Genomic DNA, 27,288 nt, shown 5'->3' with positions numbered 1-27,288 from the left:
AATATTGGAACCAAACCTCAACATGACCCTCCCCCTACTCACAGCATTCAGTTTATAAAAATAAAAAGCCCAGGCTTTAGAATTTCTCAGGGACTGAAAAATTTATAACATGAATTAGAGTATTATATTTTTCAACTGTTGAAAACCAAAACATGCTTTGCAACTTCTAAAACAGATTGAAAAGAAAAAATAATAGTTTCATCGGTTTAGGCTTCTTTTGAAAAATCATAAGTATTTTAATCACACTACTAGGTTCTTCTCAATAAAGCAACTTCAGATTTTATACATTTTCTGTGGAGAGATTTAAGCAAAAAAAGCCTCTCAAATTTTGCCCAGGAGCAGGGAAGAGAGGTTCATTTTAACAAATAACCTTCAAGTCTAGATATTCTTCAGCCAGTAAAAGATGAGGTGGCGGGGGGGGGAAACAAGCAGAAAAGCAAAAGCGAATCACTGTGAAAGGTTGTTTTATTTCATAAGGTTCTGGAATTTGTACCCCAAATCTTGATCTCTTACCTGCCCTCACTCCTAACACCAGAAACACAGTCTTATTCTCCATTTCTTCGTACTGGCTTTAACGAGTATAATTAAGGGGAGTGCAGCACGCATCCAAGACTTTCACATGATTACAGAGGTTTTGTCTTGAAGACAGACTGGAGCCAGAGGGGCCATGGCTGTGCTATGACAAGTCCTCTGATCGTAGGTTAAAATAAAGAATACTTCAGAAAGCCCTGCAGTCGTGACCCTTGGGAACAATGAACTGAACCTTTGCTGATCTGTCCCGGTCTAGTGAGATAATATTACATGAACGCAAGCTTGAAACAGCACATAGACATGTCACTCACCTCCAGCAACTGAGCCCAGAGTGAATCTGTAAGCAGACTCGGCAATCTGGAGCCAGACAGGCCTGCCTAAACTGTGAGATTGCTGTGGGGAAGAAGAAAACATGTGAAAAATTTTGGAAAAGCATACGGCGAATGAAAAAAGCTATAATTTGGCTGTGTTAAGATTTTGAAATAGATACTTCTATTATTAGCATTTAAAACCCATATCTGGCCAAACAGACACAGTAGCTTTTCCCCCCCATTTGCACGAGCCTATTAATGCCTCATTTAGCTGCTACTACTGGGGAATACACTATCATTCTACAGAAGTGAATCTTTCAGGTAAGTAAATATTTCAGGTTTAAAATCATTTCCCCCTTCTTTACTTTAACCAACTTAGAATTTTAAAATCTTTCTAAAATGTATAAAAACTATGGCGATTCCTAAATCAGATAATATTGATCATAATTTTCCGCCTCTGATGACTGAAGGTCAACATATTCATGCGTCCATCAATTTCTGCATCGAGATCTAACGCAGCTGTTTGTGCTATCTTCCCACGCTTGACAACTATTACTTCTTTTACCAACAGCCTCCTAGTTTGATTTTGCCGCTTCTCATCTGTCAGGGCTGGAGAAATCACATAACTAGAATTGTTAGGATTATATGTAAAGCAAGGTCAGGGACTTCTCTTTTGGGCTAAAGTGAAAAACTTTAATAGCTGCTATTTCAAGGGTTCAGAGCCTTTGCCCCTTTATTTGAGGCTTTGAAGCTCAACCACTGAGGTTATCAATAGATAAGTATAGTATTTCTCACCTATGCTACCGAGCATTTGCTCTCCTAGACCTATGTATTCCTCAACTCTGCCTACGCAAAGAAAACACCTGAGGGACCTTAAAATATATATCCCTGAGGCCTGGGGTTTATAAATTTTTAAAAGGCTTCAAATCATTCTGCTGTGTAGTTAGGTTGAGAACCACTGTCCTAGCCACGTTTGTAGTTCTAACATAAAATCTATGTTGAAAATAAAGCTAATGGGAAAAACCTATTGTGGCTCAGAATGTTATTTCATTGGTACCCCACAGCATAAAGGACTTGAAATAATTTGTCTATATTATGTGTCAGTCTTGTTCTTTAATATTTTCATTATGAAAATAACAGTTATATGTATAAACAGTCTGAAATGAAGGAATAAAATACTGCTTTATCATAAGAAAACTTGAAAAATAGCAACTTGAATGAGCTTTCAAAACACAGCATAATAAAAATGTTTAGATACTCTCACTAGAATAATTTAGAATAATTTAATGGAGAGGGACTCCTTGCCTAAAATCTAAAGGAAAGAAAAAAGTAAGCTAGTCTACTCTCATTTGCTTTCATTTGTACAATCTCTTCAAAGTTCAATTAAGGAAGCTAAATATGGCAAAACCAGATATTTATAAACAATTTGAGAAGCAGCCTACAGAAAGGTTTTATCTGTCTTCTTGTTTTGTAAATTTTGCACCACAGTAAGCATCATTTCTGTTTGAACAAAAGCATCTGATATCTAAATATTTAACGTTTGATTGTGATCTCTGTAGGCAGAGATCTTTAAAAGCTCATTATGCTTGTCATAGTGCTGTGGTTCAATATATTCTATAGTGAAGGAAAACAAGTAATGTTTGATGAAAAGTCAATAAGAAACCCTTGGAAAATCTGGCAATTAGTCAAACACCATTACTTCAAACAAAATCACTACATATTTTATAAATGTCAACTGTCCCAATATACCAACTTTACTATGATGAAATTAGGTGAAAGCATACATCTATTACATCCAAAACTGAATTTAATACATGGAGGAAACCATCATAAAAAAAGGTGAAAAACTGCACAAAGACATAATCATGATTTTGTAGGGAATACATTTTTTTCCTAGCAAGTTAGCCCAAGCAACTGCATGGCCATCCATTACGTTTGATCTACATGCTGTAACAAAAGTGAGCAATTAACAATTTAATATTGATATTTTACTTGAAATTTAATAAGGGAAAGAGTAGAATATTTTAACAAAACCTTGAGTATAAGCCTAATTTTGACTCATTCACAGAACAGCAAAAAATATGCCGTCCACAAAGGTATTTTTTGTTCCATTTATTACTATGATAATAATACTAACTTTAGACTGTTTAGAGATTTGTTGTCCCCCAAAAGGTGAAAGTACTTGACCAAGCACTCAGGACTGTTGCCCTGATGCAGCCCTCAGGGGTCCAGTGTTTTTCAATCTTCTGTAAATAAATTCCCTTGTGAGACCATAGAAGGATGCTTTACTCTCAGCAATTTCTAACCACAGTGAGACTACACTGTACTATTTTGCCAGTCAGTCCACTATACATACAAAGGTAAGATGGCCACACTATGGACAGGACAGGCGACTTGCCAAAGGTCTCACTGTGAAATAGGGAATAAGCAGAGCAACGGCCCCTGTCACTCCACTGCATTCTCCATTATAACTGAACACTCGTGCCAGGCAAAGACTGTAAGCACTTAACTCCAATATATGATTTCATTTATAAATTATATGCATGTTTTACTGTACTAATTATATACATAAAAATCTAATATATATTATAAATTACATATAATATACATCTAAACATACAAAAATAGAAATTATAAAATAATGAGATGAAATAAAATGATTTTTTAAAATTTAATTTTGCATTTATTAATGTAAAACCCTTCTCGGTATCACTTTAAAATATTATATTAACTGAATATGCTTCAGTTAGTTTTTCAAATATTGAGTGAACACAATGCAGGTAATGAGTTAATTCTGATACTCTGTTTCAAAGACAATCCAGTTGAAAACAAACGCAATCTGTATCTCTAAGGTAAAGATGATGTTCAACATCACACATTTTAAAGAAATTCAAGTTATGGCATTTTGGCTTAGATTTTAAAATCTTTTATAACCAATGTGGCTGTTATACTACCTATATAGCATATATGTTTTTAACTTCTAAAAATGCACACACAAAACTTTTTTTCCGAAATCGAAGTTTCTCAGTCACAAAACTGGGTGAAAATAAATCCATTCTCGTAGATTATGAATTATTTTCAATCATGACTCCTTTCAAAAGAATATGTTAAATTTAAAACTCACTGACTAAAAAGAGCTATGGTCCCAAATATGAATCAAGTATTGGGGAGGGGCAAGATAAGGGTATGGGCCATATGATATCACTGATATGTGGAATCTAAAATACAACACAGGGCCTTCCCTGGTGGCCCAGTGGTTAAGACTCCATGCTTCCACTGCAGGGGGCACAGGTTTGATCCCTGGTCAAGAAAATAAGATTCTGCACACCGTGCGGCACAGCAAAAAAACCCAAACAAACAAAAAAACCCCGACACAAATGAACATTATCTACAAAACAAAAACAGACTCACAGATACAGAGGACAGACTTGTGGTTGCCAAGGGGGCCAGGGGGTGGGGAGGGGGGACAACTGGGAGTTTAGGATTAGTGGATGTAAACTATTATATATCAGATGGATAGAGTGTGTGGGATAGTGTGGTCTTTGTGAGCTTCCACCATGGCATACCGGGGCCAGGGCCAGAAGGTGCAAAAGGTGATGGTGCAGCCCATCAATCTCATCTTCAGATACTTGCAAAATATATCTCGGATTCAGGTGTGGCTTTATGAGCAAGTGAATATGCGGACACAGGGCTGTATCACTGGTTTTGATGAGTATATGAAGCTCGTATTAGATGATGCAGAAGAGATTCATTCTAAACCAAAGTCAAGAAAACAACTGGGTCGGATCATGCTAAAAGGAGATAACATTATTCTGCTCCAAAGTGTCTCCAACTAGAAATGATCAATGAAGTGAGAAATTGTTGAGAAGGCAATGCAGTTTGTTTAGGTGTCCTTTGTTAGAAGTGTAACTCTAAAGCATTTATTCATATTGTTTTGCTCACCTTTATGTTATTACCAGATGACAATAAATGCTGTGGGATTGTTTTTATTTTTAAAAAAATGGATAAACAACAAGGTCCTACTGTATAGCACAAGGAACTATATTCAATATCCTGTGATAAACCATAATGGAAAAGAATATGAAAAAGAATATATATATGTATAACAGTCACTTTGCTGTACAGCAGAAATTAAATGCAACGTTGTAAATCAACTACACATCAATGAAATTTTTTAAAAAACTAAAAACAAAGGGAGGGTAAGTGAGTAAGAGACACAAGCTACTATGTATAAAATAAATAAGCAACAAGGATATATTGTACAGCACAGGGAAATATAGTCATTATTTTATAAAAACATTAAATGGAGTACAGTGTATAAAAATACTGAATCACTATGTTATACACCTGAAATTAATGTAATATTGTAAATCACCTATACCTCAATTAAAGAAAGAATCGAGTAACCACTAATTCTCTTATTCATACAAAAGCTTTCTCCTGTGTTCAAGCACATCTATTTTCTTTATATGCTCTTCCTTTAAAGAATGTTTATAAGCCCTAAAAAATCCTATGAAAACTGTAGGATTATACTGTCTTTAATTCTTAGCTAAAAACATCTCTAACTATAAATACCCAAATGCCTTTTGAAAATGCCACCTCTGCCCTTATTAAATTGCATTCTATTTTTTAAAAAACATACAATATACAGTTACTAAGGAGTTTTTTTTTTTAGGCTTAGCTATCACTATAACTTATGGTTCACTTATATTCAGGTATGTAAATTAATATAATTAATGCTATGGATTTCATTTCATGGATATTCATAAGTAGAATGCTACTGTAGCTGTCATCTCTATTAATGACTGTGTACTGAATTTTTTAGCATTTAGGCTGAAAGAAAATCTCAGCACTAAGAAGATCACCTACCGTGAGCAAATGGGCCAAAGGAAAAGGCACTCTTTTCCTTAAGGTTATGATTATGATCATGGTGATATTTAACAAGATTAATTAAGTGTTTTTCAAAGCAAAATAAGAGTTGAAAATCTTAAATGATTTTACACCTGCTGCCTAAGCGTATGTGTATGATAGGAAATGAGGAAATGGCTCGAGAGCTCATTGAGAGAGGAGAAAGTTCTTGTACTTTGTTGTTAAATGTACCTTATCCTATAAGTGAGAATTAGATAAGGCAAGATTATGTCAGTTAACAAGTCAGGCACCCTGCCCAAACCAAGCTGCTTCATGGAGTATGCCAACCCAACGATGAGAACTCCCTCTTCCAAATGGCACACTATTGACGGACAGAAGAAAAGGAAGGAAAAGCTGAAGTCTTTTATACTGAGCATGGGTTGTGGCGGGAGAGGGGAAGGCTAGACTTTACACCAACTAAAATATGTGACTGTAACAGCAAAATAAGCTTAGGGAAAATAAAATTCTTTTGTCTGCAAATCACATCTATGAATTTAATATGGCTGAATTTGAATTCCATACTCTTGGCCTCATAAAACAAGATTAAAACCCAAAGCTGTGACGATATATACTTTTTTCTCAGTGAGAGGTGAGGTTAAATTGTGTTAGAGACTGTAATAAATCTTTAATTCTAATACTTTAAAGGATGTAAATGGCTAATAAATACATAAATAAAACTAGTATAGAACCCAATCTCCTCCTTTTTGAGAACAGATTTCCATTTATGGTAAAACTATTGCAGATGACAGAGGTTAAAAGTTCCAAAAACAAAAGAAAAGAGTAGGTGGATTGTAACGCTTTCTCTTTACTCATGAAAACAAAGTTCTCAAGAAGGTCCATTAGAATGCAAAACACACAAAGAGACAAACTCCTATTTGTCTAAGAAATGCTATATAGAAAACAGAGAGAAAAATCATTCTAATAATGTTCTGATAGAACCCCAGCCAGTTTATATTCCAAAAGTTCTTTGTGTGAGTGGTCTGTAGCTTGAATGTGATTTCCCATAGAAACAAAACTTTAAAAAAAAAGTATTTATATGCCCAAGCAGGTCCATCATAGATAATTTACCCCATATAGTTGAAAAAGCAATTACGTGGTATACAGTAAAGAAAAAAAAAAAGAAGTTGCCTACCCATTCTCACATTGGGCTAGATAGAATTGGTCTTTAACCTCCAAAGCACTTCATGCTTTAAAAATGTCACATCCTCTTCTCTCTGCAACCCACCTCCTTTTATTTAACCCATTTTACCCAATTAAAAATTTCCAATTTTCTCATTGGTCATCTCTATACCACAACATATTTACCGATTCTACTATGGACACTTACTGCAAATAATGCTGCTATATACATTGTTGCATGTTCCTTTTAATCAACATATGTACTTATTCCTGTTAGGGACTACACCTGGGAGAGGAACTGTCAGGTCACAGGATATATGTCTCTTCAATTGTAGTTGATACTCCCAAATAGTTTCCAAAGTTGTGATGCCAGAAGCTTCTGACAGTTCCCATTCCTCCACCTCCTAAACAACACTTGCCATTGTCAGAGTATAATATCGGCCAATCTGGATAGTATAAAACAGCATCTAATTGTAGTTTTAATGTGTATTTTTTTCTGTTTACTAATGATGCTGAACTAACTTCCCATCCCCTCCCCTCCCCTCCTCTTCCCTTCCCCATTTGGATATCTTCTATCCTTCCCTTTTGTGTAGCCTGTCTTTTCACCCTTTCAGTGATATGTTTTAATGAACAAAGGTTCTTAAATTTAATGAAGTTCAAGTTATTAATCGTTTTCTTTATGACAGGTATTTTGTGCCCTGTTTGTGAAATCTTTGCTTATCTCTCGATTATGAATATAATCTCCTACGTTATCTTCTCTAAGCTCTCAAGTTTAGAACATCCCAACTGGAACGTACATTTGTGTATGGTATGGGGTGAGAATTTTTTTTCTATATGATATATATCAGTCATAATTTAAAAAAAATACAACATAGAATTTCAGCCAGCACAAAAATTTTAAAAGCAAAACATTTCAGGCAATAAAGAAGAAAATACAAAGATATAATTCTTCTTCACTTCCCATCCCCTTCCACCTAAGGAAAGTGGATGAAGGTGGATGAAGGAGTTGTGTCATGTCTATATTTGAGCCCAACTTGGAGTGTGCTCGTATTTAACAACAATAACAACAACTGTAATAGCAGTTAACATTTATTGCATGCTTACTAGGTGTAAGTGCATTATCTCATGTAATTCTCACAATAACCCTATGAGATGGATACTACTGTCTCTTCTTAATAAATGAGGAAACTGAGAAAGGAAAGATGTTACATAATCAGTGCCTAAGTTCTTAACCTCTGCCTCTCTCATAACTTCTATTTCTGAACTCACAGATTCTCCATCATGCATATGTGCTTTCATAACAACTTTCATAGATTGAGATAACAACAAAACATGCCTTCCTTCCTATTTTGTTTTTTTTGTTGTTGTTTTTGGGGTTTTTTTGCGGTACACAGGCCTCTCACTGTCGTGGCCTCTCCCGTTGCGGAGCACAGGCTCCGGACGCACAGGCCCAGCGACCATGGCTCACGGGCCCAGCCGCTCCGCGGCATGTGGGATCTTCCCGGACCGGGACAGGAACCCGTGTCCCCTGAATTGGCAGGCGGACTCCAAACCACTACGCCACCAGGGAAGTCCCTTCCTATTTTTTATCTAAGTTTCAAGTAAATTCCTATAGAGGAACACTCTACATACAAAATGTAAATAATCATGTATTCATATTTGGTAGTATAGAAAAAATAAGAGAATCAAAAATGTCTTCTGAAAGTGACATGGAAACAGTTATGGTTAGCACTAATGTAATTCTGTGGCTTAGAGAATTTTAAAAAAACAAGTCAGTCACTAAAATTGAAGTCTATATGGCTGCCTTAGAATGCCTCATAAATCTAAAATACGTTAACTGAAAAAACCTGTTTCTAGACTGAAAACTGCAGAAAGTTTATTACTTTGTTTGCTATAATAACTTAGGCATATTTTTATATTATTCTACTTGGGTCCTAGCCTATATTACTTACATAGCTTTTAATGCTACAAGGAAAAAGGAAGATACATTAAAATTTTTGAAAAAGAAAAAAATCTATTGATTCACATAACTTTTACAGAATGCAAGAACTTAAAGGATTCTTAGAAATATCTGCAGGTACTAATTTTACTAAATGAGAAAGTGAGGCCCACAGAAACTTGTACCAGATGCCAAGGACAGTAAAGGTCAGAATTACAATGGATATAACTGGGGATATTAACTTGAATCCCTCTTACATAATCTTCATAAATCTATTTCTATGAAATTCTAAAAATTATTTATGACTTCTTTGAGTTTTATTTTCCCAGGTGTTGTTTTTACCCTAATTTACAGGGAAAAAATAGATTTTAAATCTTCATTTTATTTCTCTATTCCTAACCCTCAGCAATAAGACTACCCAATCTAGCTGATATGTGAAAGGAAAAATAATACAGTCTCTGACCTTCCTCCTTTGAGACCAATGTAAGAACACCCAGGATCTCTACATGCTCTCTGGAGACTGCAGATCCCTGTGCCATCCTACTGTTAGAGAAAAGGCAGAGAAGGCACTCTACCACCATCCTAGATGCCAATCAGAAACAAAGGGTAAGAAGAGTTAGTAGTGGTTTTTATCACTGCCCATTTTCTAAGTATCTGACAAGAGCTTTGAGGCCATCCATGCCAGCATAAAAAGCACCAGTGCTGCCACTGAAGGCACATCATCTTCGAATCTGTCTTCAAAACAATTTCCAACAGTATCAGAATTACATCACCTTCCTAAGGAATCAGAAATATGAGTGACGCAGACTTAGGGCGCCAAAGATTACAAAAGTAACTTTCATTTATGGCCTCCAGGAAAATCGCTAGGGGCAAGAAAGGCAGGTAAAACAAAAAAGAGTGGCAGAAAGGCTTAGAAAGGAGGAAATGAGTGGGTTTTTTTAATTCATCACATTGTTTTTAATAAGCTAAATGAGATATTCCCCAGTTACAAATATTAAGGATACCCCCAAGGAAAGCTCTATTAATAGACCTGTAACACTAAAAAGTATCTCCTTTTGAAATGCAATTTTTCAAACTTCAAGAATAAATTTTTATAAATGTGTACTACAATATATGAAGTTAAATTCAGTAAGAACTCTTTAAATATTTCAATACATCTCAAATTTTAAATAATTTTATTAAATTTTACTATAAATCAATGAATTGGAATAAATCCATCTATTTTTTTAAAGGATCTGAGAACGTGTAACGAAAAGAAACTTTGATGTCAGCAGATAAGAGTTTTTTGCTACTAAAGAGGCTAAATCACAGTGGGTTACAGATATATTTTAATTTACACACACCAAGCAAAGTATTAACATAAAATGCAGATATAAAAGCAATTATTTTCCATTTTCAATTTACTTACCTGACTACAAAAGTTCTTGTTTATTATACAAAGAAAAGCTGGAAATTCTAATTCGTTTTCAGAGGCAGAACCATCATTCCATGGAGTTCAAGTAGAAGAAAGATTTGCTACTGAAACTTCCCACAGTGAACCACACTTATATACTTAGATCTTTCACTAGCACATGTGGCTATTCAACAGTGTGGTAGCAGTAAAGAAAAAGCAGACTTGGTCTCTTTCCATGGCATGCCCATGTAGCTTTTTTCTCTCTCTTCTTGTCTCCTGTCTTCATCCCCCCTCTCCCCATACCCTCTCCATCTCTCCTAGCCTCAAAGGGCATCACAGTCTCCTAAAGAATCATGAGGGACACGGGTTTCATGTTTCAAGGACTAGCCCTCCTATAACCCTCACCGCCGCCCCCCCCCAAAACTATATGACCATTGCTGCAACTGAGGCTTCCTCCAAATGCTCCAGAAGTAGGGCTTCAGCTTAAAACAGATTTGTTAAAAACTGCTCCATTCCACTATTCAAGTTAATATCATGGGGTTTATTTTCCTACCAAGACAGTATTTTTACTGTCTATAGGACTCAGAGCTATTGTTTTTATCACTCAAACAAAAAACTAATATTATCAAAAATGTAATAATAATCAAGGTTTTCCTTCTGATGCATTAATCAGATAGTTTTCCTGTGTTATTGTTGTAACCTATAAGACACATTCTCAGTGAAAGATTTATTTCAGTAAAGGAATGTTTTGTATTTTAAAAACCCTATAAATATCAGTTTAATGACACAAAATGAATTTAACACTTATCTTTAAATGTCATTAGACAAATGAAAGGAAAAAACTGCTACTCCTAGGGGGAGGGAAGCCAAGCCCATGTATGTCTGCACTCTTATTTTCCTCATCTTAATAAGCTAAAAGAAAAAACCACAAACATAAATCTAGTTGCTCCATAAAATACTCTGTGAGGGTAGGCGTAAAAGTTCCATAAAGGTAGTCTTTGAGCTAAGTAAAATCTTTCTGTAAAGCAGTTTTTAATTTTCATAGATTCAGGAGCCTGGGGCTGTCATGTACATATTACTTCGGCATTTTTGAAGGTGATTCTGTTTATGAGACTCCTCCTACCTGTCTCTGAAGTTCTGCCAGGTTGTAAGGTAAGGCCGCCTCAGCCAATGGGGCTATTCTCTCAATATCTGCCAAAGTCAAGCGCCTTCAGGCAAAAACACAGGAAAGAAAGAACTGTTAGATACCAACAAACTTCTCATACTAAGATCATCTTTCTTCAGAATAAAAGAGGGTAAAACGAACTATGGTTTAAAAGTAGTATTTCTCTATGCACACAGATCATTTTAGTGAGAGAAATAAAAAAAACTTCAGACGCTGCTTGCCACACAAAAAGCAAAAGACTCTAAAGAAATAATGTGGAGTACACAAATTTAATGACTCCAAAGACAGATAATAAAATTAAAGAAATAATTCTTGCCAGAAGCAAAGTATAAACATTGACAGTTCATACACACATGCATTAAATATGCGTAAGTGCAAAGTCTCTTGAGAAGGATAAAAATAAGTGATAAATACCGGTTGTCTTTAAGGGGAAAAGGGAGAAGGGTAGAAGGGAGACATTTTTACGGCATGCTCTTTTAAACTCTTAAGAGTTTTGAACTACGCGAATGCACTACTGTTTCAAAAAAATTTTACTTTAAAATAAGTACATTCCCTGAACTAGCTAGTACGTCACGTCAGATCCAGTTTTGAGAAGCACTTTTTGAAAGCATTTATTATCATGGAGGTATAATACCTTTACTAAAAATGTGAATTCTAGATGGATGAGACATGGCCTGATAGTTCATGTCAATCACCAAAGACAGGCTGGCTTATCCAGTATCATCTCCAGCTCAACAATTCATTATGTAGCATGAAGGTAATAAATCATCTATGTACACTCAACCTCTATTAGTCTTCAGTTCTAGGGTTAAAACCCATTTTTTCAGATATGCCTACACTTAAGTAACTACTACAGGTGACTAATAAAATCTGATCACTTAGCAGATCACACAGGTCCTACTGGGTGCCCAAAGACGAGGGTTTTTCATCTGGATTTGCATGAGACTTTGCACATTAAATACTCTCTATGTGCTTTGGGTTTTCTCAATCTATAAAACAGAGGCATAAAACATCTGAGCTTAACTATGATGATAATGTCACAGGCATATTTCAAGAAAATGATACTCTCCAACACAAAATGGTATATACTGTTTAGTAAAATCCCCATTCACAATGAATCAAAAAGATTATAAGATTCCTGAACATGTACTTCAATTTATTTTATAAATTTAGGCAAATGTCCACAAATCACTAAAAATTCCTAACACCTCTAGAGTCCAGATTAAATCAATTTTTCTGTCCCTCTCTTACTTTTTGCCACTTCCCTCTCCCCCTCCTCTATCATTTTTCTTCCTTTCCCGTTTCCCTCTCTCACACCTTACTCCCTTTCAACCCCTTACTCCCTTTCTTTTTACCCTCTCTCTCCATTTCTTCCCTCCCTTTTTTCTTCCCCTCCTCTCTTTTTCCCCTCTTGTCCTCTTTCCCTTTCCCTCCCTCCATCTCCCCCTATCTTTAGTCTGTCTTCATCTGTCTCTCCTTCCTCCCCTGTTTCTCATATCTGTCTGTCTCTCTTTCTTGAAATGTATATACTATAAACTATTGTTTAAAAGAACACCACTGCTTCACGTTAAAATAACTGTCCTAAAAAATATCATGAAGAATTATTGGAATAGTTACCCTGTAGCATTATATAAGTCTGAAAGCTGGTACAGGATATCAATTTCTAGTGGGGTGACTTGTCCATAGCGTATGGCACTCTGGGCAAATTCCTCTGGAAGAAAAAGAAAATATTTTAAAATCTTAAAAGATTCTTAACATTTAACAAAATTCTACCTTAACCAACTATTATCTGAAAGCTAAAAACATTTCAGTATTATTTTAAAAGGCTAAAACTGAATTTCAATGTCTAAGTTCAATTATATAGAAATAACCACAAAAGTCTGAAAGCTGGCAAAAGATAAAATGTTAAGATGATGAAACAGTAAAAGCAGATAAAGATAAATTAACTTCAGAGGTAAAACAATCTCTTTAGGATCCTCTCTCTTGTCTTGTTTATTTGATTTGGTCTCCAGAGTTACAAGACAAAAGAATTGGCTCTTCTCCAGTCACCTAAAACTTCCCACTACAATTCAGCAAAAGGAGTAGGCTTGCCCATCTTTCTGTGGCAACTCCTTCCTCATACAAACAAGCCGCTGGCACTGGGCCAAGGTTCTTTTCAAAACTGTCAAAGCCACTTTTCCATTCCTGACCTCAGCATCCCATTAAATCCACCTGAATTTCTGGAGACCATTATGGCCCAAGTGAAGCATACATACATGGTATCATACTTTCTAGATCTGGCTTCAGAGTAGTAAACTTAGACCAACCTCATTCCCTAGATAAAGTGAAAATGCTGAGATTCGAATCAATGTATATTTTAAAAATCTTACCCTTTGTGACTTCAACATCTTTCCTTGTGCCAGCTAGAGTGCTATATATCTTACGAACAAGCTCCATGTTATTCAGTAAGGAGTTAAATGCATTGAAGTACGAGAAGCTAACCTGGTGTGAGATACTTCCTCCAGCTGCCTAGGAAATGACAACACAGAAAGTTAAACAAACAAACAAAACCAAAAAAATACATTTATGGACACTGAACTTTTCTCAAAGAAGATCCAAAGGAGTCTTCATTACTAAAATGATTAACAGCCAGTCCATAAATACAAGGAAGGTATCATGCTAAAACACTGTCAGTGTGTTTCATGCCCTCAAGGAAGTCTATGTAATTTAGGTGTTAAGGAAGAAAGCAACATCTGGAAGTTGGACTTCATGGTTCATCTACCTAAAAGGTCAAAAACAACAAATACAATTATCACAGATCAAAACCAATGATTATTTAAACAGGATTTTCAAGACCTTCAACTATGGAACTCCTGCTAGTTCTGGATAATCCAAACCTCAATGTACAATATAAGGAGCATTTTTTAAACTTGCTTTTTTTCCCACACACATATACAAAAACCAGTGGTAACTTTAAATTTTAAGACTATTTCACTATGTCAACTCTCCTAATCTTTTCCTTTTTAAGCTTATTGTTATAGTTAAGATATAAAACAGTCCACGCTAGGTTCTGAATCTCTATCACAAAAGGTACAACTACCAAAAGCTCCAAAAGATGTAGAGAAAGTCTAGGGATATAAATCATGTCTTTAGTAGAATAGCGCTAAAGAGGCTCTCTCATGCCTGAGGAAGGATGGGGGACAATATGGCCTTCATTACCTCTACAGGGTGAGGAAGCAATTTCTCCCTCTGTCCAACACTTGGACATAAACTCAAAAGTGAATATTTTTCATAGCTTGCAAAAGCCTAATTTCTAAGCCAAGAGGCAGAGGAACCCAGATGATTAAAAACATTCTCTATTAAAAACTCAAAAGAAATACTCATAGAAATACCAGTGTGACAACCTTAATCATAAAGGTCTACATTAAGGACAGTATAGGTAATGCTGGGCATATGTTCCCACCCCCACCATCCCTCACACACATGCATTAACCTAAATATATATGATATTTGTATTAGCCTGAATTTGGATACCAGCAACCCAAACGCCAGACTCCAATTATTTAACACATTCCTCCAGAAATTGAGATGGCATTTGGTAAACTGAGGCTGTAACAGGTCTATCTAACCCAACTGGAAAAGATTAAATGGGTCCCCTCACCCCAAGGCACTGAGTCCTTCTCTCTAGGATTTTCTTTCCTTCTTCCCTCCTTCTCTCCCTTTCTTTCTTTCCCTCCTTTCATTTTTTGGCTGGGGTACAAGGTGAGGGTAGGGGAGTGGGAGATGAGTGTCAAGGAGGTGAAATGTGTAGGAGAAAGTGACATGCTCCATGTTCAAATTCACTGAAGAAAAAGAACAGAAGTTGATCTTTCTACCCCCGGTCTGAATCAGGGATAATAATCTTCAGCTGAAACAACAAAAGCACTCATTGGCTTCCCTCCATTTAAAACAAGCAGCAATCAAAAACTTATACATAAGTACAACACATGAACAAGAAAACTGATAAGTGAGGACAGTTTCACCATTCTTTGTGAGGAAGTGGATGACATCAGTTTGCTATTGGTCCAGATGATTGCTTTACAGAGATTAGCAGTTTAGAGAACAAAAAACTGTCTGGTCCATGCAGACTGAATGCACAGGTGAAGGGGCAGAGAGAGGAGTGAGCCACAGAAGCTGATGCCCACATATTTCCTCCATACCTTCTGCCACAGCCATGGTTATTAAAACAGTGTAGAGGCCAGTGATGATCCCTCTAGCAAACAGCACCCTGCTGGCAACAAATGAAGGAGCCATCCTTATAGCAAGGCTTTGGGAGCCTGGTGGGATGGAAAGAGGCCAAAGGTGAAGGCAGTAGTGTCTGAGAGAAGTACTGCCCACTGGAAAAAGTAATTGCACACCCTTGTCTACAAACTCCCCTGTTTTCTTTAGGGGGACTCTGTAAATGGAAATAAACAATTTGGAAATACATGAGAGCAAGATGGTGGTGCTGAAAAAAGCAGCTATGATCTGGGGAAAGACTATTCACTATCACCCCCACCACCTCCTCCCTTACACACACCTGTTTACCTATTACCAACCAAGCATAAAGTTAGAATAGTTGAGAGTGCGATAGGCCCAGGGATGCAATCCAGGACAATGGTTTCAAAGGTTTAAGGAAACAGAAAGTTGAAGTGGTTGCTTTTTACTTACTGAAACTAAGTTCTCCTCCACAAAGGGAGTAAGCATGTGAGACCGAATGGTAACCATGATGTCACTGAAATCCAGACCAGAAATCATGCCACTTTTGCTTTTGTCTTTCAGTGCAAAGGCTTGTCTTGCATGTTCCAATTGTAGTTCCTGGAAGGAAAGTTAGAAATGGGGCCTTAGGTTAACTAAAGCACATCCTGAGTGTATGTTTTAGAAAAGAAGGATAGACATCCTTCCCCTACATGCATTTACTACAAAAATGAACAATATACAGCTCTGAATGTACAACAAAACTCTTCATTTTTTTTTAAAAAGCATGTTTTCCTGAAAATATACTACATGCTACTCCTCAGGAAAATTGAATCACAGAATGTCAATAAAGAAAAGGGAGGAAAAACAACCTTTGTTTACTTGAGAAGTTTTCATCACCGAAAACTTTTCAGAGTATCTTTTCATTGCTTTAAGTTCTACCTTTAAAATAACTAGTAACTCTCCTGCTTGAAGGCATTCTTATCATCCAAGAGTTCTTTCTGAATTACAGCTGGCTCTCCACATCCGAGGAAATTCAACCTCAGATTCAACCAACTGAAGCTTGAAATTCTAACGTGAAAGTTATGAATAACAAACTGCATAAATAGTGTTCAGCTATCACTCTGTGTGGCTTTGAGTGATACTCATAAACTGTAGAACAATACAGAAGATCTCCGAACTTTTAAACTACTGGGCAGCTGACTTTTGTAATAGGTGATATCAAAAACAAAAGGTGCTAGTAATACCCTAAGGACTATATAAAAGTCAAAATTTAGAGCATTTCTTCCCTGAGGACATATGACATAATCCAAATAAATCTGTTATCACAACATAATAATAGTGCTATTAGATGTCATTTTCACACTATTTGCAACCGTGGAAATAATACTCCTATCTAAATATATAAATATTATTCACAACGTGAAATATTGTAATTTAATATTGTAAATATTGTAATGGCAATTTGCATTGCCATTCATTTATAAAAGCCTACAAATCAATGTTGATTTACCCTTTTCTGACATTTAAAATAGCTTTTGATAGAAGTTTCACCCTTTTACTAATTAATTATATTTTTCTATATCTCAATAGTAATTCAAAGACATTAAAATTGCCTTAGCAGGTGTTTGTCTCATAATTCATTAAGTTATACATTTGTTTTAGATGGTTTTCTGTATTTGTATGATATTTAACAATAAAACAAGTTTTTAAAATATTTTTTCTTAGCAGGTTGATAGGCTAGAGACAAGTATATCGAACCTACTAAATCTTTCAATAATCTTAACTTTTAAAAAATTTAATAACAACATTGTGGAAAACATCTAAACATTTTAACATCCATCATCACACATGTAAATATTTTAATTTGAAATATTTATAAATATTCAAATATTCTATTGGTCTTGAAAAGACCAATAAAAGTAGAGAAACTAAAAGTCAACTGGTAAAAATGTATGAAAGATAGAGTACAAAATAAACAACCAGCATGATTTGACAAAGTTTTCTTTCCAACCCCTTCTGCTTTTTAAAACTTTCAACTTATTAAGGTATAATTGACAAATAAAATTATAATACATTTAAAGTGTACAATGTGATGATTTGATATATGTATATATTGTGCAAGGACTCCCACCATTGAGTTAATTAACACATCCATCACCTCACATATTTATCTTTTTTTTTTTGATGAGAGCACTTAAGTTCTACTCTCTTAGCAAATTTCAATTATACAATACAGTATTATCATCAGCATGTTATAGATTAGATCTTCAGATCTTATTTATCTTATAACAAAGTTTGTGCCCTTTTTCCAGCCTCTTCCTATTTCTCCCACCCCCTAGACACTATTCTACTCTGTTTCTACATGTACAACTTCTTTTTTTTAATTCTACATGTAAGTGATACCATGGAGTGTTTGTCTTTCTATGTCTGGCTTATTTCACTTAGCATAATGCCCTCCAAGTTCATCCATGTTGCTGCAAACGACAGAATTTCCTTTTTAAGTTGAAAAATATTCCATTGTATGAATGTGGAATAACATACATATATATATATATATATACACACACACACACACACACACACACACACATATATACACACACCACATTTTCTTTACCTATTCTTTTGTCAATGGACACTTAGGTTGTTTCTACACCTTGGCTACTGTGATAATGCTGCAATAAACACAGGAGTACAAAAAAAAAAAGTAAACACAGGTGTACAGATAATCTCTTTGAGATGATGATTTTATTTCCTTTGGATATATACTCAGAAGTAGGACTGCTGGATCACAGTAGCTCTATTTTAACTTCCTGAGGAACTTCCATACTGTTTTCCATAATAACTGTACCAGTTTACTTTCCCATCAACGGTGTACACAGGTTCCCTTTCCTCCACATCCTTGACAGCATTTGTTGTCTTTGGTCTTTTTAATAACAGACATCCTAACAAGTACAAGGCGATATTTCATTGTGGTTTTGATTTGCATTTCTCAGATGATCAGCAATGCTAAGCAACTTTTCATGTACCTGTTGGCCATCTATATGTCTTCTTTGGAAAAATGTCTATTGTGGTCCCTTGCCCATTTTTTAATTGCGTTTTGTTTTGTTTTGCTACTGAGTGGAATGAGTTCCTTGTATATTTTGGATATTGACCCCTTATCAGACATGTAGTTTGCAAATATTTTCTCCCATTCCATAGCTTGCCTTTTCTTTTTGTTGATTGTTTCCTTTGCTGTGCAGCTTTTCAGTTTGATGTAGTCCTACCTGTTTATTTTTGCTTTCGTTTATTTTGTTTATTTTTTAATTTGATGTCAAATTCAAAAAATCATTGCCAAGATTGAAGTCAAGGAGCTTACTCTCTCTGTTTTCTTCTAGGAGTTTAAAGTTTCAGGTCTTACGTTCAAGTTTTTAATCCATTTTGAGTTGATTTTTGTGTATGGTTTAAGACAGGAGTCCAGTTTCATTCTTTTGCCTGTGGCTGTCCAGTTTTCCCAACACCATTTATTAAAGAGACTACCCTTTCTCCACTGTGTATTCTTGGCTCTTCTGTCAAAAATTAATTGACCATATATGCATGGGTTTATTTCTGGGCTCTCTATTCTGTTCCACTGAGCTACGTCTGTTTTATGACAGTGTCATACTATTTTGAATACTATACCTTTGCAATATAGTTTGAATTCAGGAAGTGTGATGCCTCCAGCTTTGTTCTTTCTCAACATTACTTTGGCTGTTTGGGGTCTTTTGTGGTTCCATACAAATGTGAGGATTGTTTTTTCTATTTCTGTGAAAAACGCCTCTGGAAGTTTGATAGGGATTGCAATGAATCTATAGATCACTTTGGGTAGTATGGACATTTTAACAATATTAACTCTTCCAATCCATGAACACAAAATATCTTTCTATTTATGTCTTCTTCAATTTCTTTCATCAATGTCTTATAGTTTTCAGTTTACAGATATTTTACTTCCTTAAATTTATTCCTGTTTTCTTCTTTTTAATGTTATTGTAAATGAGATTGTTTTCTTAATTTCTCTTTCCAATAGTTTCTTGTTAGTGTACTGAAACGCGACTCATTTTTTTTTTTTTTGCGGTTCGCAGGCCTCTCACTGTTGTGGCCTCTCCCGTTGCAGAGCACAGGCTCCGGAGGCGCAGGCTCAGCAGCCATGGCTCAGGGGCCCAGCCGCTCCACGGCATGTGGGATCTTCCCGGACTGGGGCATGAACCTGTGTCCCCTGCACCGGCAGGTGTACTCTCAACCACTGCGCCACCAGGGAAGCCCGCAACTCATTTTTGTATACTGATTTTATATCCGACAATTTTCCTGAAGTCATTTATTAGGTCTAATAGTATTTTGTGTAAGCGTAAAGTCTTTAAGGTTTTCTACATATATTATGTCCCCTACAAGCAAGGACAATTTTAATTTTTATTAATTTAATTAACTTAATTTTAATTTTTCTCTTTCCAACTTGGAAGCCTTTTATTTCTTTTTCTTGTCTAATTGCTCTAAGGACTTCCATTACTTTTTGAATAACAGTGGCAACAGTGGACATCCTTGACTTGTTCCTGATCTTAGAGAAAAGGCTTTCAGCTTTTCACTACTCAGTTTGATGTTAGCTGTGGACTTGTCATCTACAGCCTTTATTATGCTGAGGTATATTCCATCTACACCTAATTTAAGAGTTTTTATCATGAAAGGATCTTGAATTTTGTTAAATGCTTTTTCTGCATCTATATCTATTGAGATGATCATGATTTTTATCCTTCATTGTAGTGTATTAATGTGGTGTATTAGCATATGTTGAACCATCCTTGCAGCTCAGGAATTAAGTCCCACTTGATTATTGTATATGATCCTTTTAGTATACTACTGAATTCGTTTGCTAATATTTGGTTGAGAATATCTGCATCTATCTTCATCAGGGATACTGACTTGTAATTTTATTGTAGTGCCCTTGTCTGGCTTTGGTATCAGGGTAATACTGATCTTGTACAATGAATTTGGAAGAAGTATACCCTCCTATTTTTTGGAAGAGTTTGAGAAGGACTGATATTAATTCTTCTTAAAATGTTTGGTAATATTCATCAGTGGAGCCATCTGGTCCTGGACTTTTCTTCATTGAGAGGTTTTTGTTTACTGATTCAATCTCCTTGCTAGTAACTCATCTGTTCAGAGTTTCCATTTCTTCATGATTCAGTCTTGGTAGGTTGTATGTGTCTAGGAATTTATCCATTTCTTCTAGGTTTTCTCATTTGTTGGTGTATAACTGTTTATAGTAGTTTCTTACGATCTTTATCAGTTGTAAGGTCTTCTCTTTCATTTCTGATTGTATTTGAGACTTCTTTTTTTCTTAATCTAGCTAAATGTCAGTTTTGTTTATTTTTTCAAAAAACCCATTCTTGGTTTCATTGATCTTTTCTACTGTCTTTCTAGTCTCTATTTCACTTATTTCTCCTTTGATCTTTGTTATTTCCTTCTACTGACTCTGGGCTTATTCGTTTATTCTCTTTCAAGTTCCTTGAGGTATAAAGGTAGATTGTTTGAGATTTTTCTTTTTTCTTAATGTAGGTGTTTATCACTATAACCTTCCTTCTTAGAACTGCTTTTGCTACATCCTTTAAGTTTTGGCATGCTGTGTTTCCATTTTCATTTGTCTCAAGATATTTTTTCATTTTCCTTTTGATTCCTTCTAAGAACCATTGATTACTTAGGAGCATGTTGTTCAATCTCCAATTTGTAAATTTTCTCCTCTTCTACTTTAGTCATTCTCCCTAACATACTCCAACTTTCTATCACCTCAGCTCCAACCACATCACCCTTCAAATGAAGCAGGAATTTTTTATCTTTATTTCAACCTTAAAATATGGTTGAAAGTGCTCTCCAAGAAAAGGCTATTCCTAAGCAGCATCAGAAGCACACACAGCTCCACTCTATCTTACATAGGCTTTCCCTTCCTCACTCTTCTTTTTCCTCCCTATTTATGCCTTTGTTATGTCTTTGTCTTTTCCATGCATGTCTTAGACTCTCAGAAATATCCAGTGGTAACCATGGGCATGATTAAGCCTTATTAATGACATTAATTCTGAAGAAAAGCAGAATCCTCACTGCAAGAGTAATGCAAGAGTTATGCTGGAAGAACAGATTTTCTATTTTCTATTAGGTCAACAGCTGAAGGACTCCCCTGTATCTTTTAAAGATATATATTTGAAGTATCACATATGAAACTATAGAGTGTATGGGATTGGCTTCCAAATGCTCCAGTAGGGAACAGAGTGGAGAGTATAGATAAAAAAAAGACTGGCCAACATTTAATAATTGTTAAAGCTAGTTGATGGGTACATGGGGGTTCATTATACTATTCTATTTTTAAATATATTTGAAGTCTTTCAAAATAAAAAATTAAAATTAAGGACTTCAAAAAGAAGCAACCAAAGGAAAAACGTTCTGCATATAAAGCTCTCCATTTATGTAGTATAATCAAAACATCAGGGTAGAAGAGATACTGTGATCACGCTAATGAAAAAAACAATACTCTGGACCTATAAAAGATAAATAAAGATATTCTAAAGAGATAAAAATACTCTAATAAATAAAAGATAAAATAAAGTAAATCTGCTTCTAGATTGAAAGGGTGGGAAAGGGGAACTGAGGGAAAGGGTAAATACAGGAAGTTATGTTAAAGCTAAAGATCTTGTGTTTTTAGAAATGCATTTCATCTAACTATGAGATGAAAATAGCAGGGGTTCAGAAATACTGTGGCTTTGGATGAGACTGAACTAGTACATTTAGCTCTGCTGTCTTTCAAATCTCTACTCTTCACTAAAAATCACACTAAAGAATGAAAAACAAAACAATACAGAAACTCAAGGACAAAGAGAACAGAAAAGAAGACAGCAACTACATTTTTAAGATTAGAGGGACTTCCCTGGTGGCATAGTGGTTAAGAATCCACCTGCCAATGCAGGGGACATGGGTTCGAGCCCTGGTCTGGAAGATCCCACATGCCGCAGAGCAACTAAGCCTGTGCGCCACAACTACTGAGCCTGCGCTCTAGAGCCCGCAAGCCACAGCTACTGGGCCCGTGTGCCACAACTACTGAAGCCCGCACACCTAGTGCCCATTCTCTGCAACAAGAGAAACCGCCGCAAGAAGCCAACACACCACAACGAAGAGTAGCCCCTGCTCACCACAAGTAGAGAAAGCCCAAGTGCAGCAGCAAAGACCCAAATTGGCCATAAATAAATAAATTTACAAAAAAAAGATTAGAGGGCAAAAGAGCAAATGACAACTGGCTTAGCAGGCCCAAGAAAACCAGAAGTGAGGAAAGCAAAAAAGCAATCCAATGTACATGACAGAATTTGCCAAAGACTTGTGAATTGGCTATACTAGTACCCCCAGAAGTAATGGTGAAGGTGGAGCTGAGAACAGGAGGCTTAGATGGAAGCCTGTTTATACAGCAATTAGTTACCTGCTATACTCCACCACAGCCAGGCCACTAGCCCTTTCCCAACCCTGGAGGACAACTAGGTGAGTCTAACAGAGGATCTCCGGACTAAGGGAGACCAGGCACAGATGAAAACAGGTAATTAAATGAAAGTCCATCTCCATACTGAATGTTGCAGACGGCTAACCCTTTTGTCTTACTCAGCAACCAGAATATCAAAAGCCAGATCTAGGGCTTCTCTGGTGGCGCAGTGGTTGAGAGTCCACCTGCCAATGCGGGGGACACGGGTTCGTGCCCCGGTCCGGGAAGATCCCACATGCCGCGTAGCGGCTGGGCCCATGAGCCATAGCCCCTGAGCTTGCGCGTCCGGAGCCTGTGCTCTGCAATGGGAGAGGCCACAACAGTAAGAGGCCCACGTACCGCAAAAAAAAAAAAAAAAAGCCAGATCTAATACTCCAGATGGGTGGCTAAATCATTATTCTGATTCCCCAATCCAAAGTAAAAGACCTGAACATACAGGCATTAGAGAGTCCCTGGAAAAAGAGCCCAGCCAGAGAACTTTACAGTAAGGTCCAGTTAATAAATCCTGCCATGAACCCAAAGCTCCCAATAAGCCTCAATCTTAATTTTAATATGAGCAGAGGACCAAGAACCATCAGACATAGGAGAAGAGCTACTAACATGAAAAAGAGAGACCCAAACAAAAAGAAGGAAAGTAACTTGACAGAAACAGACACTTCACAGGGAGAAGAAAATTTAAAAAAGAAACAAAAAACCAAAAAACCCTGCCTCTTATATGTTTGGAGAAGTGAGAGAAAATACTACATCCATGAAAGAACAGTATGCTATTTTTAAAAGAAATATTTAGAAAACCAAAAAGAACTCTTGAAAATTAGAGATACAACAAAAGAAACAATAGAAGGTTCAGAAGGAAAACAGGAGAGAAAAGAAAACTAAAGGATCATACATTTATTATATTTACTAGTTCTAGACAGAAAAAAAATAGAAGAAAAGTAGAAAGAATATTTTCAAGAATTGAAGTACATAAGCTTTCAAATTAAAAGAGCCCCTGAATGCTCAGCACAATGAATAAAAATAAACTCACATCAAGGAATATCATCATGAAATTTCAAAATGCTGAAAAGAAAAAAATCTTAAAACTCTCCAGAATGGGGAAAAAAAAAGTTTCAAAACAGAATAAAGATTAGAATGGTACTGGACTGCTCAGTGGCAACACTGGAAGCTAGAAAACAAAAGAGATATATTTTCAAATTAGGAGGAAAATAAATTACTAAAATTCTATACCCAGCTAAACTAAAGGTAATGATAGAGCAGAGGTTTTCATATATCAAGTCTCACAAAAAAATTATTTTACTTTCCTTAGGAAGCCCCTGAATTAAGTATTCTACCAAAAAGAGGGAGCAGGGATTTCCCTCGTGGTCCAGTGGCAAAGAATCCGCCTTCCAATGCAGGTGATGTGGGTTCAATCCCTGGTCGGGGAACTAAGATCCCACATGCCACGGGGCAACTAAGCCCGCGCACCGCGACTAGTGAGCACGCGCGCCTCAGCCAGAGAGCCCGTGTGCCGCAGACTACAGAGCCCATGCACTCTGGACCCCGCGCGCCACAACTAGAGCAAGAAAACCCACATTCCACAACTAAAGAGAAGCCTGCACACCACAATGAGCGCCGCAATGAAAAATCCCATGTGCCGCAACGAAGACCTGACACAGCCGAATAAATAGATCAAATAAATATTTTTTAAAAAAAGAGGAAGCAAACCATAATAAAGGAAGAGATGAAATCCAGCAAATGGGAGGTTCAACATAACAGAAAAGCAGATGGAGTCCCCAGGATGAAGGTGAAGGGAGATCACAAGCTGACAGCTATGTAGTAAGTACAAAGTCCAGTATCAGACAGTTCCAGGAAAATGGTGTAGGGGCTGTGGAAAACAGTCTGGCAGTTCCTCAAAAAGTTAAAAAGTTATGACCCAGTAATCTCACACCTTAGGGATATACTCAAAAGATTTGAAAACAGGTATTCAAAAGCATACATGTATACCAATGTTCATAGCAGCACTATTCATAACAGCCAAAAGGCAAGAACCACCCAAGTGTCCATTAACTAATGAATGGACAGACAAAATATGATATATCCATACAATGGAATATTATTCAGCCATAAAAAGGAATGAAGGACTAATATATGCCACACACAGATAATCCTTGAAAACACTATGCTAAGAAAAAGCCAGACACAAAAATTCATATTGTATAATTCCACTGATATGAAATATCCAGAATAGGTAAATCCATAGACAGAAAGTAAACTGGAGCTAAGGAAAGGCAAGAATGGGGTGTTAGGGCTTCCCTGGTGGCACAGTGGTTGAGCGTCTGCCTGCCGATGCAGGGGATGTGGGTTCGTGCCCCGGTCCAGGAAGATCCCACATGCCGCGGAGCAGCTGGGCCCATGAGCCATGTCCGCTGAGCCTGCGCGTCTGGAGCCTGTGCTCCGTGGAGGCCACAACAGTGAGAGGCCCACATACGGCAAAAAAAAAAAAAAAAAAAGAATGGGGTGTGAATGTTTAACTGGTACAGGGTTTTCGTCTGGGGTAATGAAAAGGTTTCAGAAGTAGAGCTGGTGGTTGCACACACGGTGAATGTACTAAATTGTGCACTTTCACATGGCTAATTTTATGTTAATTGAACTTTACCTCAAATTTTTTTAAAAAGAAAGCAAGCTCCTGGATTGCTCCAAGAGGATGAAATTGACCAAACACCTACTCTGTTTTAAACATATTAAAATGAGATTGTAGTAACTGAGGCCAAGTCTGAGAATGAATTGGCATTAATATACAGAAAATGAAATAATAAAAATTAGAATCGCTAAGAAAATCATTTTAGTCATGCACAGTGTTTACAAAATTGTGGTGATTCAAATATGATTACCGATCTAAGCAGAATCATGACATAATTATATGGAGGGAGGGGACAGAAAATGTCCAAGTCTGTGATAGAGAGGGAAAGGTGAAAAAGCTAGCTCCTAATCTTCCATAGTTCAAATTAAATAAAAAATACCTAAAAGTGAAAAATTAAAAAGTAGAAGTGCCAGCACATGTTTATTATTTAAAGCTACGAAAGTAAACACTGAAAGAAACAATTACGAGAATTTAAATAAGTTGCCTGTAGGAGTGAGAAATGAAAAATGGGGGTGAAATGCCACAGAGGATTGCTATTTTTTGTAATAAACCTAATAAAGCTAAAAGGGAAGGAGATGGAGGAGGAGTGGTATATATTTACGCTGGTTATGAAAAACTAAGCTCACCTGAAGAAACTGTGTGAATTCTGTGTAGTTAAGATGCTTCTTCCGATTATGCCCAAAATGCAGCCGGATAAATTCACAGTCCCAGTTAAAAGGGATATGGTGATGAATAGTAGTCTGCCCAAAAATTTCTTTGACATTTTCTTGAAAGGGAAAACAAAAATAAATAAATTATATCTGGAATAAGTAGTTTAGTCCACTGCAATGTTCCTACAGAAAGAAATTAAGAGAAATTTTAAAAGTCAATATTATCTGTTTCTACTAACATTAGCTGCAAAATTTTTTGTGCTCAGAAACCCATGCACAGGAGCACAATTGATACAAAATATAATTTTACAGTTAAGATTGTGTACCATTACATATAAGGCCATGAGATTCTTAATTTCTCTTGATTTAATTTTAATTAGAAAGTGATTTATATCTTGCATTATAAATGGCTGCTACTTTGCATTCCAGTAAAATCAATAGTGTTTTCCCGGGTACTCAAGGAGTCGAATTAAGTCCTTTATCAGAAGCATGAATACCTAAATTACAGTATAATGCAATATTTGTCATACTAAGTATGGCTTGATTGAGGCTTGATTATTACATTCACACTAGCCTGAATATGTCTATTGAAGATAGGTATAAGAAATACTATCAAAAGCATATCATTAGCTCAGCAGCAAGCACCTTATTAAAAGCTTCTGATATTGTCAAAAATATGGTCTTGACACAAAGCTACAAGATCCCCATAAAAACCATGATTATTAGTCTCAGCTATTAAAATATTTTAAGATAAGTGAAATTAGTGATTCACTTTTAAGAAGGACTAAACACAGTATACTAACTTTTAGATAGGAACCAGTCACACTGTGTAATATACAACCAAAACGCTCTGACAGCTTGTCTTCATGCACTAACAAAGTCATTCACTTTCTTACACCGTTCTACACTTACTATGAAAGTCAATTCACAAAT

General features: G+C 36.2%; 2 protein-coding genes across 5 annotated transcripts in view; one reads left to right on the top strand and one right to left on the bottom strand.

Annotated features, from left to right (window-relative positions):
- The window catches only part of SLC25A12 (solute carrier family 25 member 12), a 113,431-nt gene that overhangs the window by 27,467 nt on the left and 58,676 nt on the right, over positions 1-27,288 (bottom strand). For all 4 annotated transcript variants that reach the window (XM_032638014.1, XM_032638012.1, XM_032638015.1 and 1 more), the window contains 6 exons: positions 26,332-26,471; positions 16,035-16,181; positions 13,736-13,874; positions 12,984-13,077; positions 11,325-11,409; positions 843-924 (listed from right to left, as the gene is read on the bottom strand). In XM_032638014.1, coding sequence (XP_032493905.1) covers positions 843-924; positions 11,325-11,409; positions 12,984-13,077; positions 13,736-13,874; positions 16,035-16,181; positions 26,332-26,471 — 687 coding nt within the window. The remainder of the gene's footprint in view (positions 1-842; positions 925-11,324; positions 11,410-12,983; positions 13,078-13,735; positions 13,875-16,034; positions 16,182-26,331; positions 26,472-27,288) is intronic.
- Positions 4,400-4,678, top strand: LOC116756910 (small nuclear ribonucleoprotein E-like). Its single transcript, XM_032638017.1, has one exon. It carries the CDS (start codon positions 4,400-4,402, stop codon positions 4,676-4,678), a length of 279 nt encoding a protein of 92 aa, XP_032493908.1.

The sequence above is a fragment of the Phocoena sinus genome, chromosome 7 (genome assembly GCF_008692025.1).
Source record: "Phocoena sinus isolate mPhoSin1 chromosome 7, mPhoSin1.pri, whole genome shotgun sequence".
In the NCBI taxonomy this organism is placed as follows: Eukaryota; Metazoa; Chordata; class Mammalia; order Artiodactyla; family Phocoenidae; genus Phocoena; species Phocoena sinus.
This window is presented reverse-complemented; position numbering and strand designations above follow the sequence as displayed.

Excerpts from the sequence above, each read along its gene's own strand:
- LOC116756910 (XM_032638017.1), top strand. The coding sequence starts at position 4,400 with ATGGCATACCGGGGCCAGGGCCAGAAGGTGCAAAAGGTGATGGTGCAG.